Here is a 21,734-nt window from a genome sequence, read left to right as displayed (position 1 = left end):
GTAAATCTTTTCTGAATTCTTTCAAGTTTCACAACTGAACTGCGTGCATTATTCCAAAAGTGGCCTAACCAATGTCTTGTACAGCTGCAACATGACCTTCCAACTCCTGTACTCAATACCCTGACCAACAAAGGTAAGCATACCAAACGCCTTCTTCACTATCCTATCTACCTGCGACTCCTCTTTCAAGGAGCCAAGAACCTGCACTGCAAGGTCTCGTTGTTCAGCAACACTCCCTAGGACCTTACCATTAAGTATATAAGTTCTGCTAAGATTTGCTTTCCCAAAATGCAGCACCTCACATTTATCTAATTAAACTCCATCTGCCACTTCTCAGCCCATTGGCCCATTTGGTCAAGAGTCTGTTGTAATCTAAGGTGACCTCCTTTGCTGTCCACTGCACCCCCAATTTTGGTGTCATCTGCAAACTTACTAACTACACCTCTTATGCTCACATCCAAATCATTTATATAAATGAAAAATAGTGGACCCAACACCGATCCTTGTGGCACTCCACTGGTCACAGGCCTCCAGTCTGAAAAACAACCCTCCACCATCACCTTCTGTCTTCTACCTTTGAGCTAGTTCTGTATCCAGATGTCTAGTTCTCCCTGTATTGGATGTAGGTTTGCTTGCTGAGTCGAACTGACTATAAAAAATATGTAAGAATGGCATCCACCACTTTCTCCTTTTCAGGAAAGGCATTGCAAAGTATCATGATTCTGAGAGAAATTATTTCACCTAATTTCTTTTTTAAATGGGTGACTTGATTCTTCTATAATTTATCCTGTCTGCATTGACCCTGTCAAGACCCCTCAGGATCTTTATAAATAGGGGAAATAAATACTAAGAAACTCTTAACAAAGCTTTACAAATTTCTGGTTGGACTTAAATTGAAAGAGTTACAGAGTCATAGAGATGTACAGCATGGAAATAGGCTCTTTGGTCCAGCTCATCCATGCTGACCAGATATCCCAGCCCAATCTAGTCCCACCTGCCAGCACCTGGCCCATACCCCTCCAAACCCTTCCTATTCAAATATCCATCCAGATGCCTTTTAAATGTTGCAATTGTACTAGCCTCCACCACTTCCTCTGGCAGCTCATTCCATACACTTACTACCCTGTGTGAAAAAGTTGCCCCTTAAATCTTTGTGAAATCAGATTTCATAGTGACGTTTTAAAGTCAATTGGATATGTACTTGAAAAGGACAAATTTGCAGATATATGAGTAAGTCCAGGCCGAAATTTGTATCTAAACTATTTCGGAGCCAGAGGCATGATAGACTACATGGTCTCCACAATGATGTAGATTATATGATTTGAAAACTTAATGATTTCAAAGCACAATTTAACTGTACATATTTCTATTTGCAGATATTAAATTGGAATGCAGATAATTCGTTGTCGCATCCTTACAGAAGAATGAGAAATAAAGCATGGTTACGCAAAAATTGGCTTCTAGTGGCGGGACTGTCCTTACTTGGAATCCATACTGTAACATATCTGATGCAGAAGTTTGTAAAAAAATCAACAAGTTTAGAACTGAAGCAGAAGAATATAGATAAATAATAATGAAATGTCAAGCAAGATAAATCTTTTACAATGCAACCAAATTTTGCTCTTCTAGTTGGTTTAGCATTGAAATATATTTCAATGGGAATTTCAAATAACTTTCATCTTCTATAATATGACTGGCACATTTGGAATGTACAAGCATTTTAATGATCAGAGGAGAAGTGCTGCATGTTAAATTTCTGTTCATTTTGAAAATAATAAACCAACTAATCTTTGCAAGTTTGCTATTTTCAGACCTTCCACTACTCTACCTGAATGATGGCCTCAATTTCACCTAAAATAACATCTTCATGCAGTTCTGGACAGTTAAATAGTGATGTACTTTGTCAGGCTCTTTCCACTCTCAGAGGAATTGTGGAGTCCTGTTATGGCCCATTTGGTAGACTAAAACTAATTCACAATGCTGTAGGAGGCTACGTTCTAACCACATCACAGTCTTCTGCGCTTTTGCGTAATCTTTCTGTGTCCCATCCTGTGATGAAGTTGCTAATAGCTTCCGTGCTGAATCATGTTTCTAGATTTAGTGATTCTGGACTTTTTACAGCGATTCTCTGCTGTAATTTGGCTGAAAATGCAAAACAACTTAATGTACCAAGCAGTCACATTGTCAAAATCCATAAACACCTTCTGAACATTTGCCTTGACTATCTAACTTCTGAGGAATGTAGCTGCAGAATACAAATAGATTTTAGTAACAGCAAGACTTTGCTTTCACTTGTTCGTACAATGATAAATAAGCCTACTTGTATGTTGACTACAAAAGAAGCTGACTACATCAGTTCCTTAGTGTTAAAGGCATTCTTTTACACAATACCATCTGTGATTGGAGATCATATATCTTTGGGAAAGATGCAGATTGTTCCCATTGAGGGGCAAAGTGTTTCTGACTCCTGTGTGCTTTCTGGGATCCTTATAGAGATATTTTCATCTCCTTCAACAAAAGTTGATATTACAAAATTGACATTTGGTTACATTAAGATTGCTGTATTCAATGTTTCCATGTCAGGAGATGTTGTTGACAGTGGGAATGGAACCTGGGAGGTGACACCAGATTTCAGTCCTGAAGATGAATCACTTGCACAGCTGCTGAAGGTGGGAAAACAGCTAGTTTATGACCAAGTTCACCTTGTTTTGTGTCAGAGAGTGATCCATCCTGTTCTAAAACAATATCTCCAGGAGCAACAAGTGATGGTAGGAGATAGACTTGGAGTTGCCCTCATGGAGCCTCTGATTCAAATGACAGGTTGGTATGTTAATCACTAACAATATTTACTTCAAGTAGTGCTTCTGATAGTGATATGTGATGTTTATGATTAGGTTCAGACTTTGAAGGTGAAAGTGTACATAAGTTCTTTGTTTTTGTATAGGTTGTTTAGTTGTTTTTTGTTTTAACTCCCTAAGGCTTATTCCTAGGAGGCAAGAGGAATAGACAAATAACTTTTAAGCTTTACATCAATTGTCTGTGGTAAGAATTTCTTAAAATCATAAATATGATATCATTAACCTAGTTGTGTGACTTATTTAATTCTGTGATCCAAAACCGATTTTCTATGTAAATGTAACTGAAGGTTCTTTTGACCATCAGATTAATTGCCTGCTGTTTAGATTCTCATTCTACCTAGCAGCAATTGATATCTATACCTAGTTGAAAATAAGATATCAAAAGGTGCTGTTTTATCAGATAAAAGTACATCAGCAACCTGACCTAAGAATCAGTCATTCCTTTCAACATTTGATGATACCTTTAGCACTTCTAAAAACAAATCCTTGGCGCTTGCTACAGATTATTAGTCATCAAGTTTGTCCTTGCAGTTTCCTACATAATAAATTCTGTGTCATCCAAACTGGGTACAAGAGGTGGCAAGAGAACATAAGAAAATATGTGAGCTAATCTCCCATCGCTCTTGCACAATTGCTCACACATAGTGACCAGCAGAGAGATTTGGGAGCATGTCGTCCCACCTGCCCACGTTGCTGAGGAATTGTACAAAACGGAGGATGTAAACAGTGGAAGAATATGAATAAATATGAAATATTAGCAGTGATCAGAATATGAAAAATAATCAGTTTTCAGTCAATAAACATAATTTTAAAAATTACTCTTTCATGGGATGTGGGCTTCATTAGCAAGGCCAGCATTTGTTGCATATCCCTAAATGCCCTTGAATTGAGTGACATGTTGGATCATTTCAGAGGGCGTTTAAAAGTCAACCACATTGTTTTAGATCTGGAGTCACATGAAGTCCAGACCAGGTAAGAATGGCAGATTTTCTTCCCTGAAGAATAATGATAAACCAGATGAATTTTTAAAACAACTAATGATAGTTGTCACGGTCACGAGCACTGAGACCAGTTTTTGATCTCAGATTTTATTAATTGAATTTAAATTCTACCGGTTGCCATAGTGGGATTTGCACACCTGTTTCCACGGTATTGGCCTGGGTCTCTGGATTATTATTACCTATTAGAATGAACGTTGCTGCTTTCAGTGTAGATTGCTAATTTGAATAGGTCTCAAAAAATGGTTCGATACCTATCTCAGAAAACTTCTGATACCTTGCATTGAAATCTCTATTAACTAGAATTCTGGGACTGGGTCTGTTTCTTGATTGGAGGTGTCACTTGCCCATCAGAAATCAATGTTAACACTCATTCCACATCAGTCCCACTGTCTCACAAATGCTCATAATTGTCAAACTTGGTCATTCTGATTGGAAGCCTGCCCTAACTCTGGTCTCTGCCTGACAATATCATGTTCCAACAGTGAAGCTCACTAATTTTGCATGCTCCAACTATTGTGGAATCTCAATACCTGCATTACTATGTGATCATTCAAGAGCTTTCTGATTTGATGAAAATATGGAATTTAACTTGGATCTTTGTCTATCGGTATACTTGATTAACCAGCATCTTCCATTGCCAGAAAATGATCGATAACCGCAACCTTAGTATAGCTAAAATAGCTTAAAATGATACAGGAATGATGAAAATAATGGTTGGCAAGAAAATATAAGCTAGAACAATCAGAGTCATAGTCATACAGAGTTTTGACATTGTTCAGGGACTGGATCCTACAAGGTTACATTCTTAGCCACAAATTCTTCTACATGCACCCTTCGTCTGAAGACCAGATCAAGTTTGGAAAAAGAGTAGTTTATTTTAAAAGTAAGTCATTAGCCATAAGTATGAAATGGAGAAATATCATGTTTTACGAATCTATCAAAAAAAATCTATTTGTAAACAAAATGAGTGAAAAAATAATTCTCGCACGCTCTCTTTCACTGCTACACGCTGCTGTCTCAATTGCAATGATTATTTAAGTGTCGGCTTCAGAATGCTTTGTACAGAAAGCTAATTTAGTGGAAGGACAAATTTTGAATTTAATTCCAGGTAATAAAGATCCAATCTTCTTAAATATTGTTCAGAATGTGTTCATCATATAGTGTGTGCGATGAAAGTGTTCCTGAAATAAAGTATAAATAAATTGTGGCACTTGAGCATGAAATTAAAAATATAGTTGGAAATAAAGTGCATTAGTGACAGTCTAGAAATTCTGGCTTTTCCTACAACGAGCAGGATATGACAATGGATGCAGGAAATGCGATTTTTAATTCATTGTAAAAGAAGAATGAAATCTGTTTGTGAAAATGATAGCATCCTAATAGCTGAACAAATGTATGCTTTTATGCTGTGCTGAACCGCCTTTAAAAAGTGTCTTGTTCAAAACCATGCGTAAAATATATTTTTCTAACCTCTTTTAATATTTTTTGTGCTTAGAAAGACAGGTTCTATGTAAATACACCTTTTAGATTCTTCATCACAGAGTAATAGACAATAGGTGCAGGAGTAGGCCATTCAGCCCTTCGAGCCTGCACCGCCATTCAATATGATCATGGCTGATCATTCCTAATCAGTATCCTCTTCCTGCCTTATCTCCATAACCCTTGATTCCACTATCTTTGAGAGCTCTATCCAACTCTTTCTTAAATGAATCCAGAGACTGGGCCTCCACTGCCCTCTGGGGCAGAGCATTCCACACAGCCACACCTCTCTGGGTGAAGAAGTTTCTCCTCATTTCTGTCCTAAATGGTCTACCCCGTATTTTTAAGCTGTGTCCTCTGGTTCGGCACTCGCCCATCAGTGGAAACATGTTTCCTGCTGCCAGAGTGTCCAATCCTTTCATAATCTTATATGTCTCAATCAGATCCCCTCTCAGTCTTCTAAACTCGAGATTAATTTACAAGCAATAAATTAGAACCAAAGTCAGCTGCTATTTCCAGGCGATCAAGCTGCCATTTTGCGCATGTTCAGTCAAGAGAGAGAGCAAGCGCGCGCGCAATATAACTACTTATTCTAAAGATTAATTCTGGTTTGGATGCTAGGAGAGATCCCTTTTGTTCTTTGCAATGTTGCAAGGCGTTTTTCTCCCCGGAACAGTAGACAAAACTTCAGTTTAATGTGTAATCTGAAGGACTCTTGTGCTCCCTCATTTAAATATTGGTCATTGGCAGTCTGTGAAAATAGCTCCTTTATTAAGTCATTCCTTAAATTTCTGATGCACTATTCCTATTATTGATTATGCTTTCTACAATGGGCTGCCCAGAAATACCACATACACCAGCTAGTTAAGGTCTTAGATATTTTCATCTTTTTGATTTATATCTTTCCAAAAATTAAGTGTCTTGTTTGTCATTTTATTGCCTCTTCTACTTCTGTTGCCATCTTAAGTAACCTATGTATTTACATACCAATGTGGTCTGCCCCCCTACCCAATTTAAATGGTTGCTGTTTTGGATGCATCTTTATTTCCTATTCCTGTCAAAAATGTTTTCCTACAGTTCCATTTGCTACCTGCGGTCATTCACAATTTGCAATCATCAGCAAGTGTTCCTCAATTCTTAAGTTCTCTTGTTATGTTCTCGAACATGCCAGCAGATGTTTGTGACCTGAGAAAACTTTGTTTTGCTGCATACCTTCTTATTTTCTAAATCTTCTTAAATGTTTCTATTGTGGCAACAACTGCTCTGGGATCATCTGGATCTGAAGATAGGCTAGTTTCTCTGTCAGTCAATACTCAGCAGCAAATTGTCTTGCCAATCCAATTTTTATATGCCATAACAGTGGACCCAATGTAAGCAACCAGAAGTCAGTGTAAACACATGTAAACAGATGCTACATTCCTCATTTAAGAACTTGTTTATGCAAATTAATGTTTGAAACCATCAAATTTATTTATGTGCATTGGGAAAGCATTTCAATATTTAATTAGCTTTTTGATTCCATAAGTTATTTACTTCAAATATGCAAATAATAGTGTAAATCTCATTAAAGAGAAAATAAATAAGCACAGTAAAACTGCACAAACAATCATTTTGGTCCTTCATGTGCTAGTTGAGAAATTTGAAAAACATTTTCTATCACTGGCTTCAGCAAGCCTTTGTTTATTGGTTTAGCACCTGTTCAAATTCCTACAGCTATAATGTGCTATAGATATTTGAATCAACCTAATTAGAGATGTTATTACACATCACTACACAGGTGCAATGTGAACCTGGGCCTTCTGGCTCAGAATAGGCATGCTACTAATGCATCACAGGAGCTCTATTATAATGCACTATAAAATTGGCCCTAATTGGCAACCGTGTAATAGGGCCCAAATGATTTGCTAACTCAGCAGATTTGATACAAAAAAAGGGTACCTTCAATCTATCCAGCAAATGATGGTTACTTAATCAGATCATTGCTTCCTGTGTATCTCACTAACTTAAATACTTCGTTTTGGACTGGAAAAGTGTATAGTCAATCTCAAATTGTGTAAGGCGCCACACAAATTGGAGCAGCATGTAAAGCTAGCTGTTTCACACCATTATTATGCAGTAGTAACACTAATATTCTCCACGAACAGAATGCTGCCATCAAGCCAAAAAGATATTCTTTATTACATAGAAGAGTAATGTGACATGAATTTCAGTGCTCATTTGATGCCAATTTTGCATGCCGTTTATCCCAATAACTGGTGGAACATTATGTCCCTTCAGCTGTTTGCAACTATACTAACTATGCTCCACTAACCTATGATTGCAAAACTCAGATCATAATGTACAACATTAAACATGATTCTGCAATTGGACTCCAATTGCTAAATAATCCCGAGCGATCCAAGCAATACACACAATCAATTTAAGATAATCAATCAAGCTTGAATTATGTTTGCTGGAAACAACATATACTCATGCACACACTTGGTCTGTAGATAAAAGGAATTTGTCCAGCCAATTTGTGTTTGAAATTCGACATAAGCTTTTGAGACAGCTGCTCCTTGGTGCATTTGCTGTCAATGCCTGAATCATTCGATGTCAACTTGCTTTGCATGAGTTTGTACGAAATACTGGGGAATAACTTCCCTGGGGAATAAATTCTTCATGGCGATGCCTTGACTAATTAGCATCTATTTTCCTCATTCAGTATAAGTTATTCCCGTTGAAGTTTGGTATTTCTGAATTTCTCTCATTAAGTGAAAAACAAACAAATTCAATAGCATGTCTCTTCACTCCTCAAAGCTTGCATTGTTTTATTTAAACCTGCTCCTGTGGAAAGCTGGTGTACATGTAGGATATTTGTGTGAGTTGTTCTTCTATATGGGGGCAGTTAATGATTAGCAGACAAAATTGTTGGAGTTTAAAATTAATGAAATGGGCTAGTTAAAAAAAACAGTACTAATACAGTGAATTTCCTTAATTTTTTGTCCTTACAATCTGCACTATGTCATACAGCATTTTTCTCAATCAAGTTTCCAAAAGCTCTGATATGTTCAAAAATAAATTTCTCAAACTCCAATTAAAATACCAAAAAATATATATTTTTTGAAGTTCAACTGCAACATAATCAAGCGACATCAAAAGTTCAAAGTAGTTCAAACAATTACAGCATAGAAATATCTTTTGGAAGTTCCTTGTGAAATATATTGAACCAATGTAAAATCTTGCGAATTCCAGTTATGATACTTTTTTTTAGCAATGACAGTAATTGGAGTGGAAGATTGATGGCTGGTGATGATTAATTAAGCATGACCTTTTATGAGTATATTATCAATAACCAGATAGAATCATAAGATTATAAAGCACAGAAACAGACCCTTTGGTCCAATTCATCCATGCTGTCCAGATATCCTAAACCGATCTAGTCCTGTTTGCCAACATTTGGTCTGTATCTCTCTAAACAGTTCCCATTCAGATATCTTTTAAATGTCGTAATTAAAGTATTCCCAAAGTGTTTATAATTTGTGAAAACCCGAATGATGAGTATCCATTGACTATTCTCTAGTGATGGTATTTTGAACTTGACCCTATTCTTAGTTAGTTTCTTTGGGTAAGTACTTTCCAATAGGGTCACTGGATATCAACCAAGAGAAGGAATCTAATTGAATTGAAGTGCTTTATGCGTTTTTCCCACAACTACATGAGACTGATTTGAAAAACCCATAGAGATGGAGTCATATTAGTTGGATTAATTCCAAAGTCCTACAAATGAAACAGCAATGTGCTAACCTACTACCTCCATAAAATCACCAGATGTAAATAGTTTAGTCCACTAATTCTGAGAGAATCCAAAGAGTAAAACTGCACTTGCAATTATCAAATTCCAAAAATTTTTGTAACGTTCTTTCTGTGTATAGATCTTAGTCATTTATAATATCTTGCATTTATAATATCTTGCACTAAGGTATCTTACCATTTAAATTTTAAATAGACTGCTTCTATTTAAGGTAGGTAAGTTGAAGAAGCACTGCTACCTGATTTCTTTAGAAACTACTGATCACTAATGAGACCACAGCATTTTTGATAATTAGGAGGTATGTTTGAAAGTTGTATTTTTCAGTAGCTTAGGTTATTCATACCATAGTAACACCATAAAAGTTTACTGGGGTAGTCCATGAAACAAGCTTCTGTTTCCAAATACTTATTTGGAGACTAATAGAGGGTTGGCAGTTTACTGTCCCTTTTTATTTTGAGCCTGTGAAAGCCTGAGTACTGTAATTTACAGATGGTGCATGTGTGAATGAGTTCTACAAGTTTTTCTCATGAGTGTATGCAAATTAAATGGTCTGTACACTGCTTATTATATTTGCATTATTTTTGCAAATGCAATTTCTGTGGTTATGTAATTGGCATAGGAAATGGTAATTGGTATAGACTCATGGGTATTGTATCAGTTTTAATGACCATACTTAATATTTCCACAATTCAGAACTCATCCAACATTTTTGCATTGCCTTCCTAATTCACTAAAATAGCAGGCAAAAGCTATTTGTTTTGAACAGCTGTAAAATTAATAGTTTTATAAATGACTGCAAAATATCTTGATATCTTAAGTGCAAAGTCAAGTGCAGATTGCTGCCTTCAAGTATTTAAACATTTTGCAAATCACCTTCTGAGATTAACGCACCATTGATATATTTTTACAGCCTTTTACAATCAACTCAATTTTTAACTTGCTTCATGAATTATTGCCAAGAAAAGGACTGTCAGATATGGTGTATTGCTAAAGTATATGAATCCCAGTTACACAATTAAATGGACCTACTAGGGATCAAATTTGAAAATAACCTTTGTCCATTAAAAAATGAAGTCTGTTGGAAAAACAGCCACTTAGTTCAGTTTTGCTGTAACATTTTGAACAACTGGATAATTGATACATTGGCAAATTACAGAGTGCAGCAAAAATAAACAAATGGAGTGTGTAAGACTAAGGTGACAACAATAACAAGTTGCATTTATTGAGATCCTCCAAAGTAGTTGAAGGTATGAAATTGTTTCACAAAAAATGTTTAAAAATTGGACATTAAGCCAATGAAGGAAATATTAGCATTGATGATAAAAATTGCCTCCAGTGTTCACTTTTGTCTTCATGACAATGCCAAATAATTTAGCAGACAAATAGAAATTATGTCCCACATTACTGAATCTTGCTAAATCATCTAATGGCCTTTGCACCTTGCATGCTTGTAATAGTGATAGTCTAAGATGATGGGAAGTATCTGTCTTGTCTGCAAATATTAAATAATAGGACGTTTAATGCATGTGAAAGCTGAAATCAGGAAATGAAGGAAATTCAGATGCCATAAATATATAAGTCCTGAGACATAAACTTGACCAACTGGATCCTATAATTGTACAGTTTTGCAGTCAGGACATTTTGCAGGAATACCAATTTGAGGGGAAACCAACATTTATACTGTATAAGAGGAGAGCATTTTTGGTCTTGCCAAGGCCCTATATAGTTGCAGTAAGACACCTTCTGTCCTCAAAGTCTCTTGCAAACCAACATATTATTTGCCTTTCTCAGTGAATGTAGTACCTACCTGCTAGCTTTTAGTGATTCACAACAAGTTCAGCCGTATTCCTTTGAATAGTTCCAAAGCACTCACAATTTAAGAAATATTCAAAGTTTCCTTTTTTTTATGCCAAAGTGGATAACTTAATACTTATCCACATTATATTCCATCCGTCATATTCTTGTCCATTCTCCTAACGGGGCCAAGTCTGCTTCAAACCTACTTGGATTTTCCTCAGACTTACATGTCAACCCAGTTTAGTGGCTTTGGCAAATTTGGAAATATTATAATTGATCCCGCAAATCATTTATGTTGATTGTGGAGAGCTATGCCACTGGCACTACTCCTTGTGGCAGCCTAGTAGTAAAATCCTACTGTCTTGAGAATGGCCGGTTTATTCTTTCTTTGTTTTCTGTTTGTCATCCAATTCTCAATCCACATTAGTCTAAAATCCCTGTGTTTCGAGAAGTTTGGTTTGCAGCAATTTGATTCCAAAAGAGAACAAACACACTTGTACTTTGCTTCTGTGAAGTCAAAGTCAAGCTGGAGTGAATGAACTAAGGGTGGTTAAGTGATCTCTATGCCAGAGTAATATGATTTTCCTGATGGGTGCTCCATCCTCTTAGTACAACAGAGCAAATTTTCATACCTATCATTCAGGACAGTAGAATCTATTGCAAAACTTATAATGGCAGGTACATCAGAATCACAAATAAATTGATCAAATTACAACATTTCAAAAGATTTTTTTGCAACCAATATTACAAATACATTTACTTTTCATTCTTATCTGCTGAATAAATACTGCAAATCTACTAGTATAAAGAGAGAATTTAATTTTAAAGAGCTGGCACAGACATTATAGGATGAATGTCTTCCTACTGTGCTGTAAGATTCTATGTTTGAATTGTAATGTTATTAAGAGATTCTTTGTTTTTTTTTAATGAATGTTTAATAGCACACTTGCTCTGTCAAATTGCTTGTTTATTCTTCAGTTGTTTGACCATCAAAGCTTTACACTTGAGCATGTAATAGCTCATGTTTAATTCATGTTCCATTAGTTTATGTTTGATTCAATGATTTTTATTGATGTGCTGTAGTATCTGAAATGTTAATTTGTAATGGAATGTTGTTGAATTTTTTTACAAATCTAAATGCATTTATCTCATGGTTTATTCTGATTCTTTATAATGTTGCTGTTTTGTAATTTTTGCCCATTTTTCATTTACTAGGTGCACAACCCATTAGTTCATATTATCATCCTATTCTCCCAAACTGCTATGGCATTGTTAAGAACCTGCACATTGTGAAGTTTGGTTTCAAGCAATTCCTGCATCTGATCCCAAATGAGAATAAGCCTGTGTGTAGTTTGTTACTATGTAATCGAAGTGAAGCTGGAGTAAATGAGCTAAAGGTAGGTTAAATGGTCTGCATGTTGTATTTTTGTATTGAGTGTTTCATCCTTTAAAATGGTGATTTTTTCATTATCTTTCAAAACAGCGTGTATCACAAAACATGTAAATGGCAACTGTGTCAGAATTACAATTTATTTGAAGCTATTTTCTTAATTAAGTAAGAAAAACTATTGAGGCTGTGTTCACAATTTGGACTAAAACAGCAGCAAAAGCTGAAGCAGGATAATAGACCTAAAAAAGGAAATTGAAATTTTCAGCATCAAATTCCTGTAAGCAAACAAACTCCAAGACTATTTGTATTTCACCGCTGTAAAGCACTTCGTGATGTTCAGTCGTTAAGAAAGGTGATCATTGCAAGTAGTTTGTTTCTTCCCAATTGGTCACCTAGGCAAAAATTACATCCTTCTAATAATAGCTATTTTAAGCAATATACAACACTGCTATTGAAAACAGTACTTGTCATCATTTATGTAGCGCCTATGTAACCCTATGGTTACTTTGTACATACTGTCTCATCATTTGATGCTCTGATCATTATGAAAGAAAATTCAGTGTGGTGATTTATCTGTTTCAGCTTGTACATCAATGTAAAGTTTAGTGACTAAGTTCATTGGTTTAACAATTTGAAATTTAAAAATGATTTTCTGACGAAATCCTTTTTGTATTTTTTTGTACTATGCTTGAAGGTGCCTTCTCTTTATTAAACTAATGGTTAGTATGTCAAACAACTGTTTTGATTGGATGTGGATTGAGGCAAAAAAATCACCAAGGTTCATAAAACCATTAATGGGAGAATTCCAGGACATTGCTTAAGCAATGAATTCAAGCAAGACTCCTAGGCCTACAGTTGTTCCAGTCATTTGTTTGCTTGTCCTATTAAAAATCATCCAAGCAACAAAGAATGGAACTGCATAAAATTATTACATTGATTGCTAACTGTTTCAAGTTATTTTTATTACTTTGACACTTTTAGCTGAACAGAGTAAAGCATGCTTGACAAAACAGATCACACTTTGCCACAAAGGAATTATAGTAAAGGAGCAAGATTGCAAAATTAATTTAGTTAATGATAGATTTCTCGACTCTTAGAAAGAATTAATATTCTTTTCTATCCTGTACCCACCAGTTTACAATTGGCAGAGATAAATTCTCGTGGTTTGTCCAGTGGGTGTATGAAAATTTTCAAAATATCATCATTCTAGCAATTTAACTTGCAGATTGTTAACTAAAAAACACAATCTTCCTGTGTATATTAGATCTTTGAACTCTAAAACTGTATATTTTAGTAAATCTGTTACCTGATGTTAGCCCTTCAAGAAGGATCTTTTTAGCTGTGATTCTAAAATATTTGACAAAAAATGGTAGATTATGATTGTAAAGAATTCCTGTCAGGGTTGAAGTTATAAATATAACTTATAATTCTTCTATTGGAGGTTACTCAATAGGATTTAAGACTCACAATAAGTGTTCTGGAAAACAAGATAATCTCTCAGGGGTATAGTTGCCTGCAAGCCTTTATGTTAAGTCTCTCACAAACCTATGTGGCCCCCTTGGAATCTGTGGCGTCCCATGAAATTAAGCTTCTTGGTTTTCAAAAGCTATTTGATAAAGGGTCCTAAGGACTTGTGGAATTAGTGAATGAAAAACTGGTTAGACAACAGGAAACTCAGAGTAATTATAAATGTGTATTATTTGAACTGGGAGATGTCTAGTGGACAATGCCACTGACCCAGTCATTAGATCTCTACTTTTCACAGACTACAAATGAGCTAGATTAGAGGATTAGAAGTAAAATTTCTAAATTTGCTGAAGGCACAGAAAAGTGTGCGACAGTAGAATGCTTAGTAGAGTCAGATATTCAAAGGGATCCAGAAGCACTCATTACATGGGCCAATAATCAGCAGTTGGTGTTTAGCATTCATTATTGTAAAGCCCTGTTTTTAGTCGGAAAGGAAATTCAATTACAATTTAGGCGGTAAAAAGTTTCATGATGTTGGAAGCATACAAGAAATTGAAATTCCTCACAGACTGTAAACTTTGAAAACATCTAAAGTGTGAATGTTTAACTATATTGGTAAAATCATAAAATTCTAATGAAGTTTATTTAGCACTGAACAGCGCAGTGATTAAATTATTGTACTCCATGTTTGTCACCAGAACTTCAAAGAGGCATTGATGCATTAGAAAGGAGCAGGTGACACAATGACATTTTGAATCATTGAACTATGAAGACAAGATAAGAGGACAAAGATTATCAAGGATTGGAGCTAGGAATTTTTTTTTCATTTTAATGAAGAGCAAATGAAGTTTTAATTTTAATTTTACTAGGATAAGAAAATTGCTTTCACATCATAAAACTTTTACAAAACTGGAATTCAAGAAAGGTTTTCTCATTCTGCATAGTTAAAAATCACACAACGCCAGGTTATAGTCCAACAGGTTTAATTGGAAGCACACTAGCTTTCGGAGCGCCGCTCCTTCATCAGGTGATTGTGGAGGGCTCGATCGTAACACAGGATTTATAGCAAAAATTTGCAGTGTGATGTAACTGAAATTATACATTGAAAAATTGATTGTCTGTTAAGCCTTTCATCTGTTAGAATACAGTGATAGTTTCACTTCTTTCATGTGTAATTCACAAAACCTTTTTTTTAAAGTTGCATTCTCGGGTAGCCCGAGGTTTTGTGATTTACACATGAAAGAAGTGAAACTATCTCTGTATTCTAACAGATGAAAGGCTTAACAGACAATCAATTTTTCAATGTATAATTTCAGTTACATCACACTGCAAATTCTTGCTATAAACTCTGTGTTATGATCGCGCCCTCCACTATCACCTGATGAAGGAGCGTCGCTCCGAAAGCTAGTGTGCTTCCAATTAAACCTATTAGATTAGATTACTTACAGTGTGGAAACAGGCCCTTCGGCCCAACAAGTCCACACCGACCCGCCGAAGCGCAACCCACCCATACCCCTACATTTACCCCTTACCTAACACTACGGGCAATTTAGCATGGCCAATTCACCTGACCTGCACACCTTTGGACTGTGGGAGGAAACCGGAGCACCCGGAGGAAACCCACGCAGACACGGGGAGAACGTGCAAACTCCACACAGTCAGTCGCCTGAGTCGGGAATTGAACCCGGGTCTCAGGCGCTGTGAGGCAGCAGTGCTAACCACTGTGCCACCGTGCCACCCACTATAGATGCATCTATGCATCTATAACACCCACCTGTTGGACTATAACCTGGCGTTGTGTGATTTTTAACTTTGTACATCCCAGTCCAACACTGGCATCTCCAAATCATTCTGCATAGTTAACTTGTGGACAAAGCTACCATCTAATTCAAGGGAATACCTTTTGGGAATTCATTCTTGAAGGAAGCTTGAAGTTCTATCTTAAAATTCTGTGGAGAGATTTAACATTAAAAGGTTTTCTTTCAACAATCGTCTTTTCTTGAAAGTTCACTCACAAGCAAATTTCTGTTGCAGGTCTGCAAGCTCAATTGTACTATAGAGACACAAAAATAAGTTGTACTGTTTTGTTATAAAGAAAGGCTGTGCTAACACCAGCGCAAGCACCCTATGTATCACTTAATTTCACACTGATTTTATGAAGTAAATTCTGGGAAAGAGAGACTATTAATGCTGGTTATCCTCTGCAGTTGCATCATAAAAGATTGGAGAGATATTTGATTTGTAAGGTGTCTAATTTATTGTGTTCATCTGTGAAATAAATTGATTTGCAGGACTTTCTAAAACAAACTTGTATGCAATAATAATGATTTTGTAACAGTAAAATCTAAGAGAAATAACAGGTAAAACAGAATGCAGCACTCAGTTCAAAATTATCTCTTCTCATTCCATAGAAATATTTCCATTTAAAATGTGCACCAAATGTATATTTTCATGCATCTATAGTCCTTTAATTAGAAAATGTCTACTTGCAAATAATATTTGAATTGTTATCTCTATTTGTAATGTTATTTTTCCTACAAACATATGCCACTGAATATATTGGCAATGAAAATGCCAGTTGTGTCAGAATTTTCCACTTCAACTTGCATGCATTCTTTGTTAATTTTATGTATCTGCATGTTGTAGCTTGTCTGTCAATCTGCAGAACATGTGATGCGACTTACACTCAAAGAGCCTTTAGCTGTACTGGGAGGAGGGTGTACTGAATTCCATCTCGCTACTTATGTTGGACATAAGGTGTGTACTTTATTGGTCAGATCTTCAAAAATTGCAATTTTTCAGTTAATCCATAGAAATTTTAATGTAAGAACTTGCAATGAATGCAATAAAGAACTTTTGGCTGCGTTCTTATGAGACAAAATGACATACTGGGGAAAAAAAACTAGAACAAATAAATACCTAAATGCACTTAGTATGTCCATTTTCCTTGATTATAAATTCTGCCATCCACAGTTAGAATTGAATCTGTCTAAATAAACTTGTCACTTTTGTAATTATACTTTCCCATCAATGGTGGCACTGCAGCATCTTGCTTTTCCAATTCCCAGTTCTTCAGTCAGTGCTGCAAAGAGCCCTATGTTCCATAGGATGTAATTGCTTCATTGCCGTAATAATTGTAACTTCTGTTGTTTCAATAAAATTAATAACACGAATCAATGAACAATTTACAATCGTGGAACGGAATGTATTGCCTCAAAATTTGTGAAATATGCTTACCTGCCTTGCTATTTGCTTCATCGTATACATTTGATGTTGACTTCCCATTTGCTACAAAATGAGTCATATGTCAATATATCAACAATGTAAGAAAACAATGAAATACCACAAGATTGAAAAATACTGTATCTGTACAGAATGCTAAAAGTGCAATATTTATGGGACAATCAAGTATCACTTGATACTACATGAGGGACTAAACAAGACCATCACTGAGCCATAGTACTTTGTCCATTCCAAATGAACAGCAGCCCCTCCTCTGCCCTTTTGCATTATTCTATTTCAACCTTTCCTTCCCTTCTTTCTTTCCTTCCACTCCTGTTCTATGCTCTCCATTTCTTACTTTCCCCTTCTCTCTTCATAGTGATTACATCCAATTTTTCCTACTCTGTTATGAGTCATAGAGATGTACAGCACAGAAACAGACCCTTCGGTTCAACTCGTCCGTGCTGACCAGATATCCCAACCTAATCTAGTCCCACCTGCCAGTACCCGGCCCATATCCCTCCAATCTCTTCCTATTCATATACCCATCCAGATGCTTTTTAAATGCTGCAGTTGTACTAGCCTCCACCACTTCCTCTGGCAGCCCATTCCATACACGTACCACTTTCTGCATGCAAAAGTTGCCCGTTAGGTCTCTTTAATATCTTTCCCTTCTCACCTTAAACCCATGCCCTCCAGTTCTGGACTCCCCCACCCCAGGGAAAAAAAAAATTGTCTATTTATCCTATCCATGCCCCTCATGATTTTATAAACCTCTATAAGGTCATCCCTCAGTCTCCGATGCTCCAGGGAAAACAGCCCTAGCCTATTCAACCTTTCACTATAGCTCAAATCCTCCAACCGTCCTTTCTTCTATTGCACCCTTTTTTTCATTGTTCGAGATGGGCAACAAAAGGCCAGCATTTGTTGCCCATCTCGAATTGCCCGTGAACTGATAGTTTGTCAGACCATTTCAGAGGGCATTTGAGAGTCAGTTATGTGAATCTGGAATCACATACAGGACAAGATCGGAAAAGGATGGCAGATTTTATCTCTAAAGAACATTAGTGAACCAGATGGGTTTTTAACACCGATTGCTAATAGTCTAACAGTCATCATTGTTGTTTAAGCTTCATATTCAATAATTTTTGTGGATTTGATTTTCAAGGATTATGGAGTTATCTACGCTTTTTCTTTGAAGAAAACATTGAAAGGATAGTCTTTTTAGCAAAGCATTTCTTGGAAACCACATGCTTCCAGATCTTGTGAATGTTGGTTGCTTGAACTCATACCAGTAAAAACACCTCACTATTTTCACCAATAGGTTTTCTAGCTGTCCTGTTGACATAGTGTTTTGCAGGTGTGAAGATAGTTTGGTTTCCAACTGGAGAAGCCTGCAAGTGAACAAGCTGCTAAACTCTCATTGTCTGCTTTTGAAGCATCTTTATGACGAATCCAGTCTGAATTCTGTTGACACCTTGAGAGTGACTGGAAGATTTCCCTGTTTCCTTAACAAGGTGCATCTGCCAAAATCCCAACTGCTTACATTTGGTGACATCCATCTACTTGTGCCCACTGACAGCTGCCTGAAAATCTTAAATCTTTGTCATTTTCTTTGCCTTCAGAACTATGACTTATTGACCGAGAGTGTTTTCTGCCAAGAGTGAATCCCTGTAGATAGAATATGCCCAGCCCCGGCTTTTACCCAGTGTATGTTTGTGTGTGTGTGTTTTAGATTATTTAGAGGGATTAACATTTATATTGTGATATCAAAAACCAGTTTTACACCTTCATTTGATAAGTTCTTTTTTTTTAAAATTTGCATTTTTAGAAATAAATCAGTTCAATCTTGTTGTTCTAAGCCTAATATAGAAAAACATACAATTGGCCATATCACAAACCAGGTAAGCCCGTTAAATTTATGTTGCAGCACATGGAATACTGGGACTAAACTCAGTACTTCAGGACTAAAGACACAGTACTTCTCCCATCATAATCATTACACCTTCAAGGAGTCAAGCTTTCAGTTCTAAATTTATTTAATACTGACTCTGAATTCCACCAGCAGCCATAGTGTGATTTGTATTTGTGTGCCCTGCACTTTAGTGTAGACCAATATTCCATTATCTCCTCACATAAAACACACTGCCCTTCTTCCTCTCTGCTCCGACTCATCTTCCATTCCCATTTTCCTCCCTCAGTTTTACCCTCTCCAACACCCATCTGTCCTGCCTCTCTTCCCTCAGCTCTCCATCAATTATTCTCAACACTGTCTGTCCACCTCACACATTTTTCCTTTTCTCCTGTCTGCATTTCATTCCCAGCATTGTACTAGTCACTCTAACTTGATCTGAAAGCATAAAATTGGCCTTGACTCCCCATGTGTGCAGATTTAATATATACATGAAGTCATGGAAAAATTGCTTGTCTTACAACTTGAAAGCTTTAATATGGCTATCATTGCACATTAGCTGCATGGGCCAGTTTGGTTGTCAGTATGTTCCATGATACCTGCCACCAAGGGAAAAATAAATGAAAACAGAAACAAAAGAAACATGAACTCAATTCAAAAATAACAAAGGGGATGCAAAGAAAATAATTTGATCTCATTATTCAGATGACAAAACATTCAAACTTCCCTCATAGGATTGGACATCTTTTGAACCCTTTATCAGATTTCTTTACAATATTTTTATCCAATTCATTATTATTTTGACCAGATATAGATAATAATAAGTACAAACTAGAATTGCTGAAAGCCATATTTATAGATTTGAAGCCAGATTCTTTCCACTTGATTTGTTGATAATGTGTATCTTTTCTGTATGTTTGGGTAAAATTCAATCAAAATTGGTCTAAATTGTTTATGTTGAGTTTTACCTTGTTTTATAATTTTAGCAGTGCAGATTGTAAAATTATGTAATAGAAAGTTGTTCACACAAATTTTTATAATCTGAAAATTTAGGGGTTTTGCTCACTAGTGTGGTAAATTTGCTGCCATTGAAGTTGTGATCATCTATGAAAACAAACAATACACTTACTTTAATCTGGTATATATCATAAAAGTATCATTGAATCCCTACAGTGTGGATGCAAGCAATTCAACTCATCGAGTCCACACTGACCGGCCGAAGAGCATCCCACCCAAACCCATCCCATCCCTGTAACCCTGCAATTCCTATGGCTAATCCACACTACACAGCCCTGGGCACTATGGGTAAATTTCCATGGCCAATCCACCTAACGTGCACAACTTTGGACCGTGGGAGAAAAAACTGGAACACCCGGAGGAAACCCACGCAGACACCAGGAGAATGTGCAAACTCCACACACCTGAGGGTGGAATTGAACCTGGGTCCCTGATACTGTGAGGCAGCAGTGCCTGCCACTGTGCCATTCCATTAAATAATGGTGAAATCTAGTTAATTTTCAGTAGTTAAAAAATTGCATGTTTGAACATGCTGGTGATTGAACATTGTGGAACATTTTCTAAGCTGAACTCTTTTCACAGAGCCAAACTGTGACTGATGATAAGTTAGCAGAGTTGGGCTGCTCTCGATCTGAATATGGAATTGTTGCTGACAGTTTCTGCCGCTCATTGCAGCGTACTGCCTCTTCACTGGAACATGATGGTGGTGAGAACTTCGTTGATACTAAGTATTCCCATCGTTGGTCAGTTCTGCCCAAGATGCCTCTGCACACAGATTGGTCAGAAGTATTTTCGAAATGTGCTTGTGGTTTATACACAGCAGAACCAAATCTAAACTGGATTATTTTAGGTAATAGGGCAGAAACAGTAAGCCTAGAATTGCCCCTTGAGAAACCCAGTGAGTATTTCCCGGATCAATTAGTATTGGACTCTTACTTAGTGAAACTTAATGCTTTGCATGTAGCAGTAGAAACAGCAAATTTAATTGTTGATTTACGGTATGTTATTCAGGACCAGAATTAAACTTCTGGAACTCTGAAATTCCAGCCCATGCCAGCACAAGACCTATAAATATAACTTCCAACTTAAGGTCATAGGCATATCTACTATTATTTGCCATGACACCTAGAAAGATGTTCTGATAACATTTCAGATATGTATTATTTTGAACTAAAGCCAAATGTTTTGTATCACGACTTGCATAGCATGGTCATGCTGTGTGTTAATGTATTAATTCTCCATGTTAAAGTACTGACTCACAGAGCAAATTTGTGGAAGGATGTTAGTTTGATTTCTTCTCCAGTGAACCATACAAGGCGCAGGCATAGTATTTTACTACCGAGAGAGGAAATGTTGGATGCAACACTGAAAAATACAAGCTGGTCAAAGAGGGAATGCACAGTGTATGTAACAGATCTCTGCCCACTTTTACATTTCAGAGATGTTGCAGTCAAGAATCTGCAGACACAAAGAAACAATATAGTTTTATCTCTAAAACAATATAGTTGAGCTCAAGATGCTACATTTTTTTCCAATGTAGAAAATATTAATGCTATCCATTGGTCCCTTATGTATATTAAAAACAAACATCCAACGTATACACATTTGTTTCATTAGGAAATATATATAGCTTTCAGCATATAGTTATTCTTGTTGAATTTTTCACGTTGTTGATATACTAATATAACATTCCATTGAAGACTTTGATTTACATTGATTTTAGTTTAAAGTGCTTAGCAGTCTTGTTTTTTTTAAGTGAAGACCTCTATAGCTGATAGTTGAAGATAAACTCCTTGTT

At 36.3% G+C, this 21,734-nt stretch overlaps 1 protein-coding gene across 1 annotated transcript; it reads left to right on the top strand.

Moving 5' to 3' along the window:
- The first annotated feature begins 1,825 nt into the window (after positions 1-1,825).
- On the top strand, positions 1,826-21,530 carry mkks (MKKS centrosomal shuttling protein). The gene is made up of 4 exons (XM_060831837.1): positions 1,826-2,820; positions 12,144-12,325; positions 16,432-16,542; positions 20,519-21,530. The coding sequence occupies exons 1-4, from the start codon at positions 1,833-1,835 to the stop codon at positions 20,957-20,959; spliced, it is 1,722 nt and encodes a 573-aa protein (XP_060687820.1). The 5' UTR covers positions 1,826-1,832; the 3' UTR covers positions 20,960-21,530.
- Positions 21,531-21,734: the final 204 nt, after the last annotated feature.

Source organism: Hemiscyllium ocellatum, chromosome 10 (assembly GCF_020745735.1).
Source record: "Hemiscyllium ocellatum isolate sHemOce1 chromosome 10, sHemOce1.pat.X.cur, whole genome shotgun sequence".
In the NCBI taxonomy this organism is placed as follows: Eukaryota; Metazoa; Chordata; class Chondrichthyes; order Orectolobiformes; family Hemiscylliidae; genus Hemiscyllium; species Hemiscyllium ocellatum.
The sequence above is the reverse complement of the archived record's forward strand: the minus strand, read 5'-3'. Positions and strand labels throughout refer to the sequence as shown.

Coding starts and splice junctions, on each gene's coding strand:
- mkks (XM_060831837.1), top strand. CDS start 1,833: ATGATGGCCTCAATTTCACCTAAAATAACATCTTCATGCAGTTCTGGA. Junction 12,326..16,431: donor CTGGAGTAAATGAGCTAAAG/GTAGGTTAAATG, acceptor TGCATGTTGTAG/CTTGTCTGTCAATCTGCAGA. Junction 16,543..20,518: donor CTACTTATGTTGGACATAAG/GTGTGTACTTTA, acceptor CTCTTTTCACAG/AGCCAAACTGTGACTGATGA.